The sequence below is a fragment of the Chiloscyllium plagiosum genome, chromosome 20 (genome assembly GCF_004010195.1).
Source record: "Chiloscyllium plagiosum isolate BGI_BamShark_2017 chromosome 20, ASM401019v2, whole genome shotgun sequence".
Lineage (NCBI taxonomy): Eukaryota > Metazoa > Chordata > Chondrichthyes > Orectolobiformes > Hemiscylliidae > Chiloscyllium > Chiloscyllium plagiosum.
This window is the reverse complement of record NC_057729.1, coordinates 62167323-62185592: the sequence shown is the minus strand read 5'-3', so window position 1 is coordinate 62185592 and position 18270 is coordinate 62167323. Positions and strand designations below refer to the sequence as shown.

Sequence of the window (18270 nt, the reverse complement as noted above, 5' to 3'; positions counted from 1 at the left end):
TTTACTCAGCGAGTGGTAAGGGTGTGGAATGCTCTGCCTGCTAATATAGTTAACTCAGCCACATTAGGGGCATTTAAACAGTGCTTGGATAAGCACATGGATGAGGATGGTATAGTGTAGGGGAATGGGCATAGATTAGTTCACAGTTTGGCGCAACATCAAGGGCCAAAGGGCTTGTTCTGCGCTGTATTGTTCAATGTTCTATGTTCTATGTTGGTAAGGTTGAATTGTATTCGCCAGCCACATTCACAGGGCAGTGGATCTGAAATAAAATGTTATCAACTTTACACTTAGTGTGATATGATCTCATGTATAGCAACACATGTATAGGGACAGAGAATAAAGATAACAGTTCAGTCTTACTTCATATCAATCATTATAATAATGAAAGTATATTCAAAGTTTGTGAGAAGATTTGTAGCTCGGGTGCTCGTTGTTGTGGTTCTGTTCACCGAGCTGGGAATTTGTGTTGCAGATGTTTCGTCCTCTGTCTAGGTGACATCCTCAGTGCTTGGGAGCCTCCTGTGAAGCGCTTCTGTGATCTTTCCTCCGGCATTTGTAGTGGTTTGAATCTGTCGCTTTTACATATTTTTACTGTGGGAGTCACTGGTGATACTAGATTAGAGTGGCAATGGAAAAGCACAGCAGGTCAGGCAGCATCTAAGGAGCAGGAAAATCACTGGTGATACAACAGCTCATGTGTGGCTCACACTGTGACGCTGAGAGGAACTAGCAGAGATGTTTGATTAAGACGTCTAAAGGGGACCTTCAGTAACTGAGTAATGTTGTTGCTGGTTCTCCAGAGCCCAGAAGAAAAGCACAAAAGAGTAGCATCCAACAAATAAAGAATCATCACAAAGTGCTTCACAGAGGTACATCAAGCAGAAAGAGATTTTAGGCTGCAGGAGGAGATGTCCGGAAGCTGTATCAACATCTTGTTCTAAAGAAGGTTTTGAAAGAAGAGATGTAGATGGGGAGATGATCAGTTTACTTTAAATGGTATATAGTGCAAACTATATTGGTACAGGTTTTTTAAAAAGTACATGAAAACGTGGAGATTGAACCATTACTGAACTTCCGGATGTGTATTCTTATTTCAATTGCAGGTTGCCATTAGTAGATCCTGTTGAAAGCTATTCATTTCCTTATTTAAGGAAAGATACAGGCATTGGAGATAATGTTCACTCAACTGATACTAGGTTTGGAGGGATAATCATATAAGAAGAGGTTGATTAGGTTAGGTCTGTACACTTTGGAGTTTAGAAGAATGCAAAGTGATCTTATTGGAACATACAGGATTCTTAGACTTGACATGGTAGAAGCAGAAACGTTGTTTCCCCTCATGGGAGACTCCAAATTCGGAATAGAGTTGCATATTTAACACAGAGATGAGGAAACATTTCTTTCCTTAGAGAGTAGTGAATCTATGATATTCATTGTGGAGAGTGGAGAAACAGAGGGATCTGGGTGTGCAAGTACATGGGTCCCTCAAAGTTTCCACCCAAATAATTTGGAGATGCCGGTGTTGGACTGGGGTGTACAAAGTTAAAAATTACACAACGCCAGGTCATAGTCCAAGAGGTTTAATTAGAAGCACTAGCTTTCGGAGCGCCGCTCCTTCATCAGGTGGTTGCGACCTGATGAAGGAATGGCACTCCGAAATCTAGTGTGCTTCCAATTAAACCTGTTGGACTATTTCCTGGTGTTGTGTGATCTTTAACTTTGGCCACCCAAGTGGATAGGGTTGTTAAGAAAGCATAGGGTGTTTTGGCTTTCATTAACAGAGGGATCGAGTTTAAACTGAAAATGTGTTGCTGGAAAAGCACAGCAGGTCAGGCAGCATCCAAGGAACAGGAGAATCGACATTTCGGGCATGAGCCCTTCTTCAGGAATCTCCTGGATCGAGTTTAAGAGCCACAAGGTTTTGCTACAGCTCTACAAGTCCCTGGTGAGACCACACTTGGAATATTATGTCCAGTTCTGGTCACCCGACTATAGGAAAGATACAGAGGCTTTGGAGAGGGTGCAAAGAAGGTTTACCAGGATGCTGCCTGGACTGGAGGGCTTACCTATGAAGAAAGGTTGAATAAGCTCAAACTTTTCTCTCTGCTGTGGTTCTGTTCGCCGAGCTGGAAGTTTTTGTTGCAAACGTTTCGTCCCCTGTCTAGGTGACATCCTCAGTGCTTGGGAGCCTCCTGTGAAGCGCTTCTGTGGTGTTTCCTCCGGCATTTATAGTGGCCTGTCCCTGCCGCTTCCGGTTGTCAGGCCGGGACAGGCCGGAGGAAACACCACAGAAGCGCTTCACAGGAGGCTCCCAAGCACTGAGGATGTCACCTAGACAGGGGACGAAACGTTTGCAACAAAAACTTCCAGCTCGGCAAACAGAACCACAGCAACGAGCACCCGAGCTACAAATCTTCTCACAAACTTTGAACTTTTCTCTCTGGAGAGAAGGACGAAGAGAGGAGACCTGATCGAGGTATACAAGATAATGAATGGAATAGATAGAGTCAATAGCCAGAGACTTTCCCCAGGGCAGGATTGACTGGTAGGAGGAATCATAGTTTGAAGATATTAGGAGGAATGTACAAAGGAGATGTAAGAGGTAGGTTCTTTACGCAGAGAGTTGTGAATGCATGGAATGCGTTGCCAGTTGTGGTGGTGGAAGCAGAGTCATTAGGGACATTTAAGTGACTCCTGGATGTGCACATGGATAGCAGTGGGTTGAGGAGTGCATAGGTTAAGTTATTATATTTTACTTTAGGATTAAACCTTGACACAACATCGTGGGCCAAAGGGCCTGTTCTGTGCTGTACTTTACTATGTTAGACAATAGATAATAGGTGCAGGAGTAGGCCATTCTGCCCTTCTATGTTCTATTACCACAGATGGCTGTTGAGGCTGGGCCATTAAGTGTATTCAAGGCTGAAACAGACATTTTTTAACCAGTCAGGAAATCAAGGGTTAAAGGGAAAAGGTGAGAAAATGGAGTTGATGATTATCAGATCAGTCATGATCTCACTGAATAGCAGAATAGACTTGATGGGCTGAATGGCCTACTTCTCCTCCTGTATCTTATGGTCTTAAGATCACTATCTTTTACATGGACCTCCTAAGCTTCATCACAGAGAAGGAGGTTTGTAAATCACCAACTACTGTTGATTGTTCTATAACTCCACATTTCATTGGGATTTGTTTGACCACAAGGGGGGGAATCAAGGATATAACAAGACAAGGTGTGACATTTTCCCTTATCTGTGGTCCTCCAGAGACACTTCAGTGAAAACCATTCATGATGTTCCAAGGCAGAAATTCCCAAAAGCACAGATCCATAAGACATAGGAACAGAATTTGGCCATTTAGCCCATAAAGTCTCCTCCGTCATTTCATCATGGCTTGTATGTTTCTCAATCCCATTCTCTTGCCTTCCCGCTGTAATCCTTGGTCTCCTTACTAATCAGGAAACTATCTATCACTGTCTTAAATACTCTCAAAGACTTGACTTCCACAGCTCTCTGTTGCTATGAATTCCACAGATTGACCTCCCTCTAGCTGAAGAAATTCCTCCTCATCTCAGTTCTAAAGAGTTATCACGTCCCTCTGAGGCTGAGCCCCTGGGTCCTACTCTCTGCTACTCATGAAAATATAATCTCCACATCCACTCTATCCAGGCCCTCCAGTACTCTGTAAGATTCAATCAGATTCCCCCAATCCTTCTAAACTCCATCAAGTACAGACCAAAGTCCTCAACTGCTTCTCATGTGAAAAACCCTTCATTTCAGGATCATTTTTGTAAGCATTCTTTAGACACCTTCCAAGGCCAGCACATCCTTCCCTAAATACAGGGTTCAAAGCTGCTCACCATATTCAAAATGTGGTCTGACCACAGCCTTATACAGCATCAGCATTATACTCCTGTTCTTGCATTCTAGCCCTTTTGAAATGAATGCTAATATTGCATTTCCCTTCTTAACTGCCAACTGAACCTGCATGTTAACCTTAAGAGACACCTCAACTAGAATTCCCAAGTACCATACACTTAAGATTTTTGAGGACTTTCTCTATTTAGAAAATAGTGGATGTTCCTCCCAAAGTGCATAACGTCACACTTTCCCACATTGTATTCTATCTGCCACTTACTTGCCAACTCTTCTAGCTTGTTAAGTCCATCTGCAGCCTCCCTACTTCCTCAACACTCCCTGTCCCATCTGCTAATTTAACAACAATGCTCTCAGTCACTTTGTCCAGATCTTTAATGAATAATGTGAATAATTGTGGTCCCAACAGGACTCCTGCAGAACTCCACTAGTCACTAGCTGCTATCCTAAAAAAAAACTCTTTATCTCCACTGTCTGCCTTCTGTGAGTCAACCAATCCTCTATTCATGGTTAGAGACAAAAAAACTGCAGATGCTGGAATCCAAAATAGACAGGCAGGAGGTTGAAAGAACACAGCAAGCCAGGCAGCACCAGGAGGTGGAGAAGTCGACATTTCAGGTGTAACACTTCTTCAGGACTGGGGGTGGGAATGGGGGGAGCTGCAGATAAAGAGGGTGGTGGGGGAGGGTGGTGAAGTGGGGATAGGTGAAGACAGGTAGAGGGTACGACCTGGTTGGTCAATGGGAGGAATGAATCCGGTTGGCGGCAGGGAGCAGTGGTTGGAAGGGGACTGAGAGGTGAATAGGACGGTTGATGGGGCTATAGTGAGAGTGGAGCGGGGATGTAGGAAGTCAATCAGTAGATGCACATTGAGGGGAGACCGTGATAGTTCGGAGTGGAGTTGGAGAAGATGGGTGGGAAGGAAGATGCGCAGGTAGCACAGTTCAAGAGGGCGGTGCTGAATTTGATGGATTTGACTGAGACAGGCTGTGGGGAGGGGAAATGAGGAAACTGGTGAAATCCGAGTTCATCCCTTGTGGTTGGAGGGTTCCTAGCCGGAAGATGAGGCGTTCTTCCTCCAACCGTCGTTTTGTTGTGGTCTGACGATGGAGGAGTCCAAAGACCTGCATATCCTTGGTGGAGTGGGAGGGGGAATTGAAATGTTGAGTTACAGGGTGGTTGGGTTGGTTGGTCCGGGTGTCCCAGAGGTGTTCTCTGAAACGCTCCGCAAGTAGGCGGCCTGTCTCCCCAATATAGAGGAGGCCACATCGGGTACAGAGGATGCAATAGATGATATGTGTGGAGGTACAGGTGAATCTGTGGCAGATATGGAAGTTTCCTTTGGGGCCTTGGAGGGAGGTGAGAGGGGCCAAGCATGGTCAGGTTGGACAGGAAGCGGTTAGGGGAATTGAAATGGGCGGTAATTGGGAGGTCCAGTTGCCCCCTACGGACTCGGCTGCGATGCTCAGTGAACCATTCCCTAAGTTTACACTCCCTATGTGATCTTCTCAACACTGGGGAGACTGAAACTTAGGGAATGGTTTGCCGAGCACCGCAGATGTGAATCAGCCTTGGTGTCCTGGGTCTGGAGTCCAAAGTAGGCCAGTTTGGGTAATTATGGCAGATTTCAGTCCCTAAATGACATTTGTGAATCATATGAGTTTTTGCAACAGTTATAGTTCTATGGTCACCTTTACTGAAACTAGCTTTATATTTCATCTCCATTAATTAAATTTAACTTCCACTAGCTGATGTGAGAGAGCTTGTAGTCACAAGTCCAAAAAAATCACCTGAGTCTCTGGATTACAGTGACATTAACACTATGCCACCATCACCCCAGATTGTAAGTGAGACCAATGCTCAGAATGAAAAGTCCATATTCATAAAGAATTTAATTGCCAGACCTACCTGGTAAATTGTCAGGTCTGGTGTTGATATGGTGTGCATGGATTTATGAAGGAATTTGATTTAGTGTCACACAACAGACTTGTGAGGAACATTGTAGGTCATAATATAAAAGAATTGGAAGCAACATACACACATACAAAATTGCCTGAGGGATAAGAAACAAGGAGTAATGGTCAATGGGGAGTTTTAAGGCTCGAGGAAGGTTTGTAGTGGAGTTTCCCAAGGGTCAGTATTGGGATCCTTATTTTTCCTGGATCTTATTGTGCAAGGATAATTTCAAAATTTGAAAATAGCACAAATCTTGGAAGAATTGTAAACTGTGAAGAACTCCAGAGCGGGTGGATAGATGGAAAAGGGTTAATGCAGAGAAGTGCATGGTAATACAATTTGGTACAAAGAATATGGAGACAATGAAATAAGATACTGTTCAAAAGGGCGTGCAAGAACAGAAAGACCTGGGTGTATATGTACACAAATGACAAGACAGGTAGAGAGAGACTTCATTAATAGAGGCCTTGAGTGCAAGAGCAGGGAGATTATGATAAACCTGTATAAGACCAATGATGAACATAAGCTGGAGTATTATGCACAGTTCAGGGTGACACACTGATGGAAGAATGTGAATGCATTGGAAAGATTACAGAAGAATAATTCCAGGGATGAGACATTTTAACAGAAAATATTGGAGAACTTGGGACAGGAGAAGGTAAAGAGGAGATTAGATAGAAGTTGTCAAAATCATGTTGGGGCAGGAATAGGGTAAATAACGAGATAATATTCCCTGTGTAGTGGAAACAGGAACAATTGAGACATTCAATAGGCACGTGATGATTAATTAAATAGAAAGATTTGGCAGGGTTACAAGGAAAAGCAAGAGGTTAGCACTAAGCCATGATGCTCAGAGAGAAAGTGCAGGCACAATGAATTGAATGGCCGCCCTACACACGATGATAATCCTGTAAGCTATAGAGTCATGGATCTGTATAGCACGGAAACAGATCCTTGGGACCAACTCGTCCATGCCAACCAAATATCCTAAATTAATCCAGTCCCATCTGTCAACATTTGGCCCATATCCGTCTAAACCTTTCCTGTTCATATACTCAACCAGATGTCTTTTAAATGTTGTAGTTGTACCAACCTCCACCACTTCCTCTGGTTCCATTCATGCACTACCTTCTATTTGAAAAAGTTGCCCCTCAGGTCCCTTTTAAATCTTTCCCCTCTCACCTTAAACCTACGCCGTCTAGCTTTGGACTCCCCTACCCTGGGGAAAAGACGTTGGCTATTCACCCTATCCATGTCCCTCATGATTTTATACACCTCTGTCAGGTCATTCTTCAGCCTCCTACACTCCTGGGAAAAATAGCCCCAGCCAATTCAGCCTCTCACTACAGCTCAAACCCTCCAATACCAACATCCTTGTAAATGTTTTCTGAACCCTTTCAAGTTTAATAACATTTTTCCCTGGCTGGGAAGCTAGAACTGTACACAGTATTCCACAAGTGGCCTAACCAATGTCTTATACAATATGCAGAGCTGGGCTGAGAGGTGGCAAATGGAGTTTAATGCGGACAAGTGTGAGGTGATTCACTTACCATATAAATACTGTGGATGTAGTAACAGGTCAGAGGTTAGGAATTGTGCAGCACGTAAGTCACCTCCCAACACCTCATCTCTATCCACCATCTCTCAATAAGGGGAGGTCTTACGAGGAAAGGCTGAGGGACTTGAGGCTGTTTTCGTTAAAGAGAAGAAGGTTGAGAGGTGATTTAATAGAGACATATAAGATAATCAGAGGGTTAGATCGGGTGGATAGGGAGGGCCTTTTTCCAAGAATGGTGACGGCGAGCACGAGGGGGCATAGCTTTAAATTGAGGGGTGATAAATATAGGACAGATGTCAGAGGTAGTTTCTTTACTCAGAGAGTAGTAAGGGTATGGAATGCTTTGCCTACAACGGTAGTAGATTTGCCAACTTTAAGTACATTTAAGTCGTCATTGGATAAGCATATGGACGTACATGGAATAGGGTAGGTTACATGGGCTTCAGATTGGTATGACTGGTCGGCGCAACATTGAGGGCCGAAGGGCCTGTACTGCGCTGTAATGTTCTATGTTCTATGTTCTATGTCTCTACAACTTGACATTCCAACTCCTATACTCAATGCACTGACCAATAAAGGCAAGCATACCAAACACCAGCTTTACCATCCCATCTACAACATTCCCAGGACCTTGCCATTAAGTGTATGTATTCTGCTGTGATTCTGTGAAGTGATCTCTTCAGGAATTTAAATATGAGTTTCTTCACTCAGAGAGTAGTAGGGGCGTGGAACGGCCTGCCTGCAACAGTAGTCGACTCGCCGATATTAAGAGCGTTTAAATGGGCATTGGTCAAACATATGGATAATAATGGATAGGAATCAGATTATTTTCACAGGTCGGCGCAACATCAAGGACCGAAGGGCTTGTACTGCACTGTAACATTCTATGTTGTATGTTCTAATAAATTTATACAACATTAATTTCATTTTAATTTTGTAGTACTTGCTCCATTTAATTCTTAAACAGTAAAACATTCTGTTTAAAATGTGAAGACATTTCAGGAAATAACTGTTGTTTGAATTCCATTTTTAAAAGTTAATGATCTCACTTATGATTGGGCAAACTGGGCCTATATTCTTGAAAGTTTCAAAGCATGAGATGTGATCTCATTGAACCTACAGAATATTTAAAGGACTGGGCAGGGTAAATACAGGTAAGATGTCTCCCCTGGTTGTGGAGTCTAGGACTAAGGGAGCAATTTTTAAAAAAAGAGGATGCCACTTAGAAAAATTATGCAGAGAATTTGTTTTACTCAGAAGTCTGTGAACCTTTGGAATTGTCTGCTGTAGAGGGCTGTGGACACCTAGTTGATACATGTTCGATTATGAATGGTGTGAAGGGTTATGAAAGTACTGTTTGATCAGTCATTATGATCAGCAGGCTTGATGGACGGAATGGCCTACTCCTGTTCCCATGACACTATTTAATAATCTTTGTTTATCTAGTGCTTTAAGAAAGCAAAACATCCTATAGCCAGTTCAATATTCACTTTCATTCCCTCTTAAATTTTTTTAATACTTCCTCTCTTCAATTATTTATTTTGGTTTTGCTACTTAAATATCTGATTGACTTGGTTCATGTAGCCAGATTTTACAGCTTTTACATTAGAGGTAGAATCTTCTCATTTCTGATTTTACACCTCCTGTATTGATCCAAAGGATTGTCTCCTTGTTACTGATTCTCCAACTTCCAACAGATTCAGGTGAGCGCTTGGAAACAATTCATAGAGTCATAGTTTCTTACAGAGAGAAAGAGCAGCAAATTTTCTGCAAAATTTGCTTATAGATCTTTTGTTTGAAAGCAGTCAGTTTGGAAATAAGTTATTTTGAATATGTAGTAATATTTATGTAGGTAAACATACTCGGTCCTCATAACAGGCCATGATTAGTTGACTTTCGTTCGAAATTGTTGTTTGAAAAAGGATTATTCACTGCAGATCTGTGAAACCTGTTCTTGTTTGAAGAGTGCCAAGAGCTGGTTACCAACCTGAGTTGACTCCCACGGGCATAAGCCTTTCCTGAAGAAGGGCTTATGCCCGAAACGTCAATTCTCCTGTTCCCTGGATGCTGCCTGACCTGCTGCGCTGTTCCAGCAACACATTTTCAGCCTAGACTCCCACGGTCCCTATCAACATTGTTTTTCACTGTTAGAGTTACAGACCTGTACTTGATAGCTTGTTTAGCATATCCAAAAGCCAACACAAGAATGTAATGTCATGGTTATTGGCTATTGTCTATTAGCATGAAATTTTAGCCACTGAAAATTCTTGAAGGCTGCGAGACAATGAAATACAGATGAAAACAGTATTCCAGCTTGGCAGACTGCATCAGAGAGGCTATGTAATCTTCAGCGGCTGGGATGTGACACCCTTGACAGTACAAAAAGAAAACTAGATTTTAGAGATCTATACATATGATAACATGCTATGCATATGATAACGCTCTGTTAGTTTTCTGGATTACTTGCAGCACCTGTATGCTAATCTCCTGTAATTCATGCACTAGGACACCCAGATCTTTCTGTATGTTAGAGGTATGCAACATCTCACCATTTAGATAACATTTCGTAGTATCCCTCCTCTCTCTCAAAATTAGAACTGTGACCTTCCTTCTCAGGTTGACCATGCCTCTTCTGATTGATCCTCCCACAGTCTTATCCCATCTTCAACAGCCCCCAGTAATCCCAGTATTTTTTGACACAACTGGTTACTGAGTGTAAGGTCAGTAACAATTCTACCTTTGACTCAATATAAGTGAAGGCAATTCATCTTAATTTGACAAATGTATTTATTTCATAATTTCAAGAATATTGAAATATTAGAAGGAGTGAGAGCTTATACAAGTAGAATTGCTTGATTTCTTTTTCAGATGTTGGTGTTTGGTTATGCTGATGGATCTGGTTCACCCTCTGTTAAATAAGAGCAGGCTGAAGACACAGAATTACTATGGCATCACTCAGTGAAGAGGAGGGTGACATTGGAGACTGGCTGGCCACCATCCACTTGGAGAAATACAGAGAAAATTTCATCCAGAATGGGTTTTACACACCCAAGGACTCTATCCATTTTAACAATGAATCTCTTCTTCAGATTGGTATCAAAGCCACTGGGCATCGGAAACGCATCTTAAAACTTGTACAACAGCGAAGTCTGACCCCTACAGATGAGCTTTTGAGCACCACCTCTGACGAGCTTGATGGTGATAGAGATCGAATGTTGGAGAGATCAAGAGCTGATGGTGATGGGAAAGATAATTTAAATGTCATTGATGCTGAGCCAGAGGAACCAGTGATAAAGCCTATTCCCAAGCCTCGGACATTGTTCAATAAAAATTCTTCAACACCCAAACATCAAGCAACAACAGGATCAGCATCGGGACATAATTCTAATCTGGTTCTGCCACTGGAAGTATTTACTCCTGCTGAAATAGCTGGAGATAAACCTGATTTGACAGAGAGGCAATACTCATCAAGTGATGAAAATGCAGTTTGGACTCCATCAGAGGAAGTGGTTCCCAAGGCAGAGGAGAATATTCCCCCAGTTCCACCACGAAGTAATCGGGGGAAACCTCCTGCCTGCTTTATGCCAAATACAACAACCTCCTTTGATTCCGACCAGTCTGGGACACAGTCTATACCTTCTATGTCCAAGCCTGCTGAAAACCTGAAGGACATGCAGTTTCTTTCGAGTTTTTCTTCACACTCCCTACCCTTGATGTCTTTAGCGGACACAACATTTGCAGGAGAAATGGTTTCCAATGAACTTTACACAGAAGTGGCAACCTCACCTGAGAGGAACCGGAGTCAATCCTTTTCTGTTTCAACAGGGAAGTCATTAAGCAGGAGGCCAGTCCCAGAACTACCGTCCATGTTGACCAGACCAGATATAACAACACTTCCACCAAGGAAAAGGTAAATCAGGGGAGACGTCATTTTTATAATAAATAAAAATCACAGAATTGTAATAATGCAAAAGGAGGCTGTTCAAAGTAAAGCTGGACTGCTTCTTCAAATGGAAGATTTGATCTTTTATATGCACAAACTCTCAATATTTGTTTGTCAGTTACTGTTTTTTTTCTAAAGGAAACATTCTCAACGAATAGTATGGCAGTAATGCAGAAAAGGCATTTCCACACACACATTCCCCGATACTCTCCTAAATTAACTACATCAAGTTAATGCAAAATGACATAAAATAAAGTGTCACAGTTGCTGAAAATCTAATAATCTAAATCTAAATCATGTTGATGGTCTTAGTTCGAGCTTGATGAAAGGTCATCAACCTGAATAATTAACTTTGTTTCTCTCTTCCGATACTACTTGACCTGCCGACACTTTCCAGCACTTTCTGTTTTTATTATCAGTATAAACTGTTTTAGTCTGTACTGCATTTTCATCTTGCTTTTTACGTCTGTAAGACAAGGAAAATGCAGCTGGACTGAAGAATAGAGCAATTTTCTATTCTAACAAAAACAGAATTTGCTGGAAAATCTCAGGTCTCGCAGCATCTGTGGAGATAGAGTCATAGAGATGTACAGCACGAAAACAGACCCTTTGGTCCAACCCGTCCATATATCCCAACCCAATCTAGTCCCACCTGCCAGCACCTGGCCCATATGCCTCCAAACCCTTCCTATTCATAAACCCATCCAGATGCCTTTTAAATGTTGCAATTTTACCAGCCTCCACTATTTCCTCTGGAAGCTCATTCCATACACGCACGTGAAAAAGTTGCCTTTTAAGTTTCTTTTATATCTTTTCCCTCTCACCCTAAACTTAGGCCCCCTAGGTCTGGACTCCCCCACCCCATGGAAAATACTTGTCTATTTAGCCTATCCATGCCTCTCATGATTTTATAAACCTCTATGAGGTCACCCCTCAGCTTACGACACTCCAGGGAAGACAGCCCTAGCCAATTCAACCTCTCCCTATAGCTCCTCCAACCCTGGCAACGTCCTTATAAATCTTTTTTTAACCCTTTCAAGTTTCACAACATTCTTCCTATAGGAAGGAGATGAGAATTGCATGCAATATTCTAAAAGTGGCCTAACCAATGTCTTGTACAGCCGCAACATGACCTCCCAACCCCTGTACTCAATACTCTGACCAATAAAGGAAAGCTTACCAAACGCCTTCTTCACTACCCTATCTATCTGCGACTCTACTTTCAAGAAGCTATGAACCTGCATTCCAAGGTCTCTGTTCAGCAACACTCCCTAGGACCTTACCATTAAGTGTATAAGTCCAGCTAAGATTTGCTTTCCCAAAATGCAGCACCTGAAAAACAACCCTCCACCATTACTCTCTGTCTTCTACCTTTGAGCCAGTTCTGTATCCAAATGGCTAGTTCTCCCTGTATTCCATGAGATCTAACCTTGGGGAACCTTGTCGAACGCCTTACTAAAGTCCATATAGATCACATCCACCGCTCTTTCCTCTTTGTTACTTCTTCAAAAAACTCAATCAAGTTTGTGAGACATAATTTCTCACACCAAAGCCATGTTGACTGTCCCTAATCAGTCCTTGTCTTTCCAAATACATGTACATCCTTTCCCTCAGGATTCCCTCTAACAATTTGCCCACAACTGACGTCAGGCTCACCGGTCTATAGTTTCCTCTCCTGTCCTTACCACCTTACTTAAATAGTGGAACCATGTTAGCCAACCTCCAGTCTTCCGGCACCTCACCTGTGACTAGCGATGATAAAGCAGAGTCAATGTTTCAGTTTGGCGGCCAGGTTCAATTCCAACTTCGTTTATTTCAATCTCTATCACTATCTCCCACACCTGTCAACCACAACAAAACAGGGAATTATTTGTTTCGAGTTTGTAGATTTATGCTATGGAAGATAAGAAAATTGGGCTTATTCTCCGTGGAGCAGAGAAGACAAACAGGTGACCTAATCGAGTTGTTCAAAATCATGAACAATTTTGACAAGGTAAAGAAGAATATTCTGTTTCCACTACTTGCTATGTTGATAACTAGGGATCACAGTTTCAAGATTGTCAGCGAGACAGCTATGAGAGTTGTTAGGATTTGGAATACACTGCCAAGGTAGCTGTGGAGGTGGATTCCATAAGAGAGCTGGATACATACTTGAAAGTGATTAAGTTAAGAGGGCTACAGGCAAACGGCTGTAGAGTGGGACTGGAAGGGTAGTTCTTTCAGGAGCCAGTACAGACACAATGTGTCAAATGGCCTCCTCTGTCTACTAAAATCCCATCATTCTATTCTATATGTTTACAGCATCACATCATAGCATTTTTTTGACAATTAAACTGAAATCCTTTTTGATTCCTCAAGCCTTATAATGTTACTGCAATCTTTCATGGAGTTTAATTTAGATAAATGCGAGATGCTGCATTTGGGGAAAGCAAATCTTTACACCTGAATTATGTTTCAAAAATGAAGCAGTTACTTATGGCTTCTGTCAGCTTGGTAATTCTGTACTCACTAATTATTTACCTTGAAGTCAGTGACGTTGTGTTGTTGGCAGCCCTCCTAAACTTATTTGGTGCAAATGTTGCTCATGCTTCAATCTGAGAGGACAGTTGTGTTGTTCTCATTCAGAGAAGTAGCAAATATAATTCGAATTATAACTAGAAATAAAGATTCAATAACTATGTCAGTCTTGTCTGCATTGATGCCAAATGAAAGGAAACTTCATCCAGTTTAGATCAAAATAGTACTGAACATGAAACACAGAACAGGACAGCAGAGGACCAGGCCCTTTGGCCCACCATGTCTGTGCCGACCAAGATGCTATCTCATCTGCCTGCACATGGTCCATATCCCTCTATTCCCTGCCTGTTCATTTCAAAATGCCTCTTAAATGCTGTTATTGCATCTGCTTCTACCACCTCCTCTGGCAACACATTCCAGGCACTTACATCCCTCTGTGTAAAAACTTAATGTGCACATCTCCTTTTAATATTTCCCCTCTCACCTTAAACCTATGCTCCTAGTGTTTGATATTTGATAGACTCTGACTATCCGCTGTATCCATGCCTCTCATAATTTTATACACTTCTATAAGGTCATCCCTCAGTCTCCAATGCTCTAGCAAAAATGAGTTTGTCTAATTTTTCCTTATAGCTAATACTTGCTAATCCAGGAAACATCCTGTTAAACTTCTTGCGTACTCTCTCAAAAGCGTCTACATCCTCTCTGTGGTGTGGCAAATGGTACTCTACACAATACTCCAGTGTGGCCTAATTTAAGTTTTATACAACTGCAACATGACTTGCCAACACAATGTCTCAACCAATGAAGGCGAACATACCATAGACCTTCTTTACTACCTTATCGACTTACGTTGTCACTTTCAGTGAGTTTGGGACTTACACCCCAATATCCCTCTGTCTATAAATACTGTACACTTTCCTCTTGCATTTGACCTCCCAAAAAACATCTCTTTACACTTGTCTTGGTTGAACTCCATCTGTCATTTCTCTGCCCAACTTTCCAGACAATTTTCCTTGCTATCCACAATTCCACCAATTTTCATGTCATCTGCAAACTTATTAACTGGACAACTTCCATTTTAATCCAAATCATCTCCATATATTGCAAACAATAGAGGTCCTAGCACTAATCCTTATGGAAGACCATTGGTCACAGACTTCCAGTCAGCAAAAAACACTTCCACAGCTACCTTCTTCTTTTATGACTGAGCCAATTTTATATTCACTTACCAACTCATCATGTATTCCATGTGATTTAATTTTCTGTGTAAAGTGCATGCAGACAATATCCACTGCCCTACTCTCATCACTACCTCAAAATCTCAAACAAATTGATGAGACAGACCTCCCCCTCACAAAGCCATGCTGGCTATCTCTAATAAGTCCACTCCTTTCCAAATGTGAGTAATTCATGTCCTTAGGAATCTTCTCCAATAATTTTTAGGGATCTCCCACTGATGTAAGGCTCGCTGACCAATAATTCTTAAACAATGGAACATTGGCTATTCTCCAGTTTTCTGGGACCTTGCCTGTGGCTAAGAAGGATACAAAGGTCTTTGTCAAGACCCCAGCAATCTCCTCCTTTGCTTTCCCCGATATTCTGGGATAGATTGTATCAGGTTCTGGAGACTTAGCTACCTTAATGTTTTTCAAGATACCCAACACCTCCTCCATCTTAATATTTACATAGCCTAAAATATCAACATACCTCTCCCTGATCTTACCATCATCCATGTCCTTCTCCTTGGTGCTCATTAAGGACCTCACCCACTTACTCTGTATATGTACCATGTTTATATTCCCTCTTTGAGTGGACCTACCCTTTCCCTAGCTACCCTCTTGCTCTGAATCAAAATACAAAATGTCTTGGCAATGCTCCTTAATTCTAGTTAGGATTCCTGAAGAAGGGCTCATGCCCGAAATGTCGATTCTCCTGCTCCTTGGATGCTGCCTGACCTGCTGCGCTTTTCCAGCAACACATTTTCAGTCCTTAATCCTCGTTGCCAAGGTCACTTATATACCTCCTAATCTTTGTTTAAGTTCTTTCCTGCTTTCTTTATATTCCTCAAGGACATTGCCTGATTTCAGCTAACCTTTCACATGATCCTTTCACTTTTTGACTAAACTTTCAATATCCTGTGCCATCCAGGGTTCCTACATTTTGCCATCCTTATCCTTCATCATTGCAAGAACATTATGGTCCTATTGGAGATGACACGAAATCCAGCTGAATCATAAAAGATTCAGCAAAGGGTTACCTCTTTAGGGACATGAAACCCTCGTGATCCTAAGACCCCAGTAGTGTTCTGGGGAGTTGTGTTTGGATCCTGCCATGTCAGACAATGGAATTTGAATTTTAGATAATGGCCATGAAACAATTTTCATTTAAAAAATCTGATTCACTCATGCCCTTTGGGTAAGAAATCTCCCATCCTTACCTGGATTGACCTTCATATGACAGCAATGTGGTTGGCTCTTAACTGCCCTCTGAAATCACAGCAGAACTTATTCAGTTCTATCAAACTGTTTAAAAACCTCAAAATAAGCATTTAACCATATTGATCTGGGCACTAGCAATGACAACAACAATTTTGCAAAACCCTCCTTACTAACTCGTTCCAAAATTGGGAGAGCTGTCTCAGAGACTAGTTGAACATCAGCCTTATTAATTAATTATTTTTTCTTGCAGTTCCTGGTGTCTGCATCTCTACACTACAATAGCAGCCACTCACATGTCAAGCTGTCAGAGGAGAGAACTCAATAAGATGGCGACTGAGAGTTTTATGCATTAGGTCATATACCATGATGTGGTGATGACATCATGAGCATGTTCCTCAAAGATTAATCACACATCTCTTGTGAGACCTGGCACAACAATTCCTGGGCATGTTCTGTCCTATGGGCTAACTTACTTAATTCTGGCACTGCTTTCTCAGCCATGACTAGTGAAGACTTGCCAAATGCTCCTTTTATATTTTCCTCATTCTTAAAGATGGTTTCAGCTACCGAACACTTGCTTATCGTATCACTGTCACCTCTGATAATGGACTTTGTTTAGCCATTGCTATGCTCATTATACTCAATGGGAAAATACCCTGACTACCACTCATTCAGAAAACCAATCACATTCCAGTTGGACTTTGTATAATTGAACTAGGTTTTACTCTTCACCATCCGATTTAAGAACATTTCAGCTTTCATTAAACTCTCTGGGGGGAAAAATGCAGCAAGAGAGTTTGACTAGCTCTGTATCCCTTAGAATAGAACATAGAACATAGAACATAGAACAATACAGCACAGAACAGGCCCTTCGGCCCACGATGTTGTGCCAAACATTTGTCCTAGCTTAAGCACCCATCCATGTACCTATCCAATTGCCGCTTAAAGGTCACCAAAGATTCTGACTCTACCACGCCCACAGGCAGCGCATTCCATGCCCCACCACGAAAAAGTTTCTGACTGTCTACTCTATCTATTCCTCTGATCATCTTATAAGCCTCTATCAAGTCATCCCTCATCCTTCGCCGTTCCAATGAGAAAAGGCCTAGCACTCTCAACCTATCCTCGTACGACCTATTCTCCAATCCAGGCAACATCCTGGTAAATCTTCTCTGCACCCTCTCCAAAGCTTCCACATCTTTCCTAAAGTGAGGCGACCAGAACTGCACACAGTACTCCACATGTGGCTTAACCAAAGTCCTGTACAGTTGCAACATCACTTCACGACTCTTGAATTCAATCCCTCTGCTAATGAACGATAATACTCCATAGGCCCTCTTACAAACTCTATCCACCTGAGTGGCAACCTTCAAAGATCTATGTACATAGACCCCAAGATCCCTCTGTTCCTCCACCTGACTAAGAACCCTACCATTAACCCTGAATTCCGCATTCTTATTTGTTCTTCCAAAATGGACAACCTCACACTTGGCAGGGTTGAACTCCATCTGCCACTCCTCAGCCCAGCTCTGCATCATATCTAAGTCCCTCTGCAGCCAACAACAGCCCTCCTCACTGTCCACAACTCCACCTATCTTCGTATCATCTGCAAATTTACTGACCCACCCTTCGACTCCCTCATCTAAGTCATTAATAAAAATTACAAACAGCAGAGGACCCAGAACTGATCCCTGCGGAACTCCACTTGTAACTGGGCTCCAGGCTGAATATTTACCATCTACCACCACTCTCTGCCTTCGACCGGTTAGCCAGTTTTCTATCCAATTGGCCAAATTTCCCTCTATCCATGCCTCCTGACTTTCCGCATAAGCCTACCATGGGGAACCTTATCAAATGCCTTACTAAAATCCATGTACACTACATCCACTGCTCTACCCTCATCCACATGCTGGTCACCTCCTCAAAGAATTCAATCAGACTTGTAAGGCAAGACCTACCCTCCACAAATCCGTGCTG

At 42.2% G+C, this 18270-nt stretch overlaps 1 protein-coding gene across 1 annotated transcript in view; it reads left to right on the top strand.

Annotated features, from left to right (window-relative positions):
* arap3 (ArfGAP with RhoGAP domain, ankyrin repeat and PH domain 3) overlaps positions 1 to 18270 on the top strand; it is a 342751-nt gene that overhangs the window by 118442 nt on the left and 206039 nt on the right. The window contains exon 2 of the mRNA XM_043710000.1: positions 10261 to 11302. Within this exon, the coding sequence (XP_043565935.1) occupies positions 10338 to 11302 (965 nt within the window). The 5' untranslated portion in view covers positions 10261 to 10337. The remainder of the gene's footprint in view (positions 1 to 10260; positions 11303 to 18270) is intronic.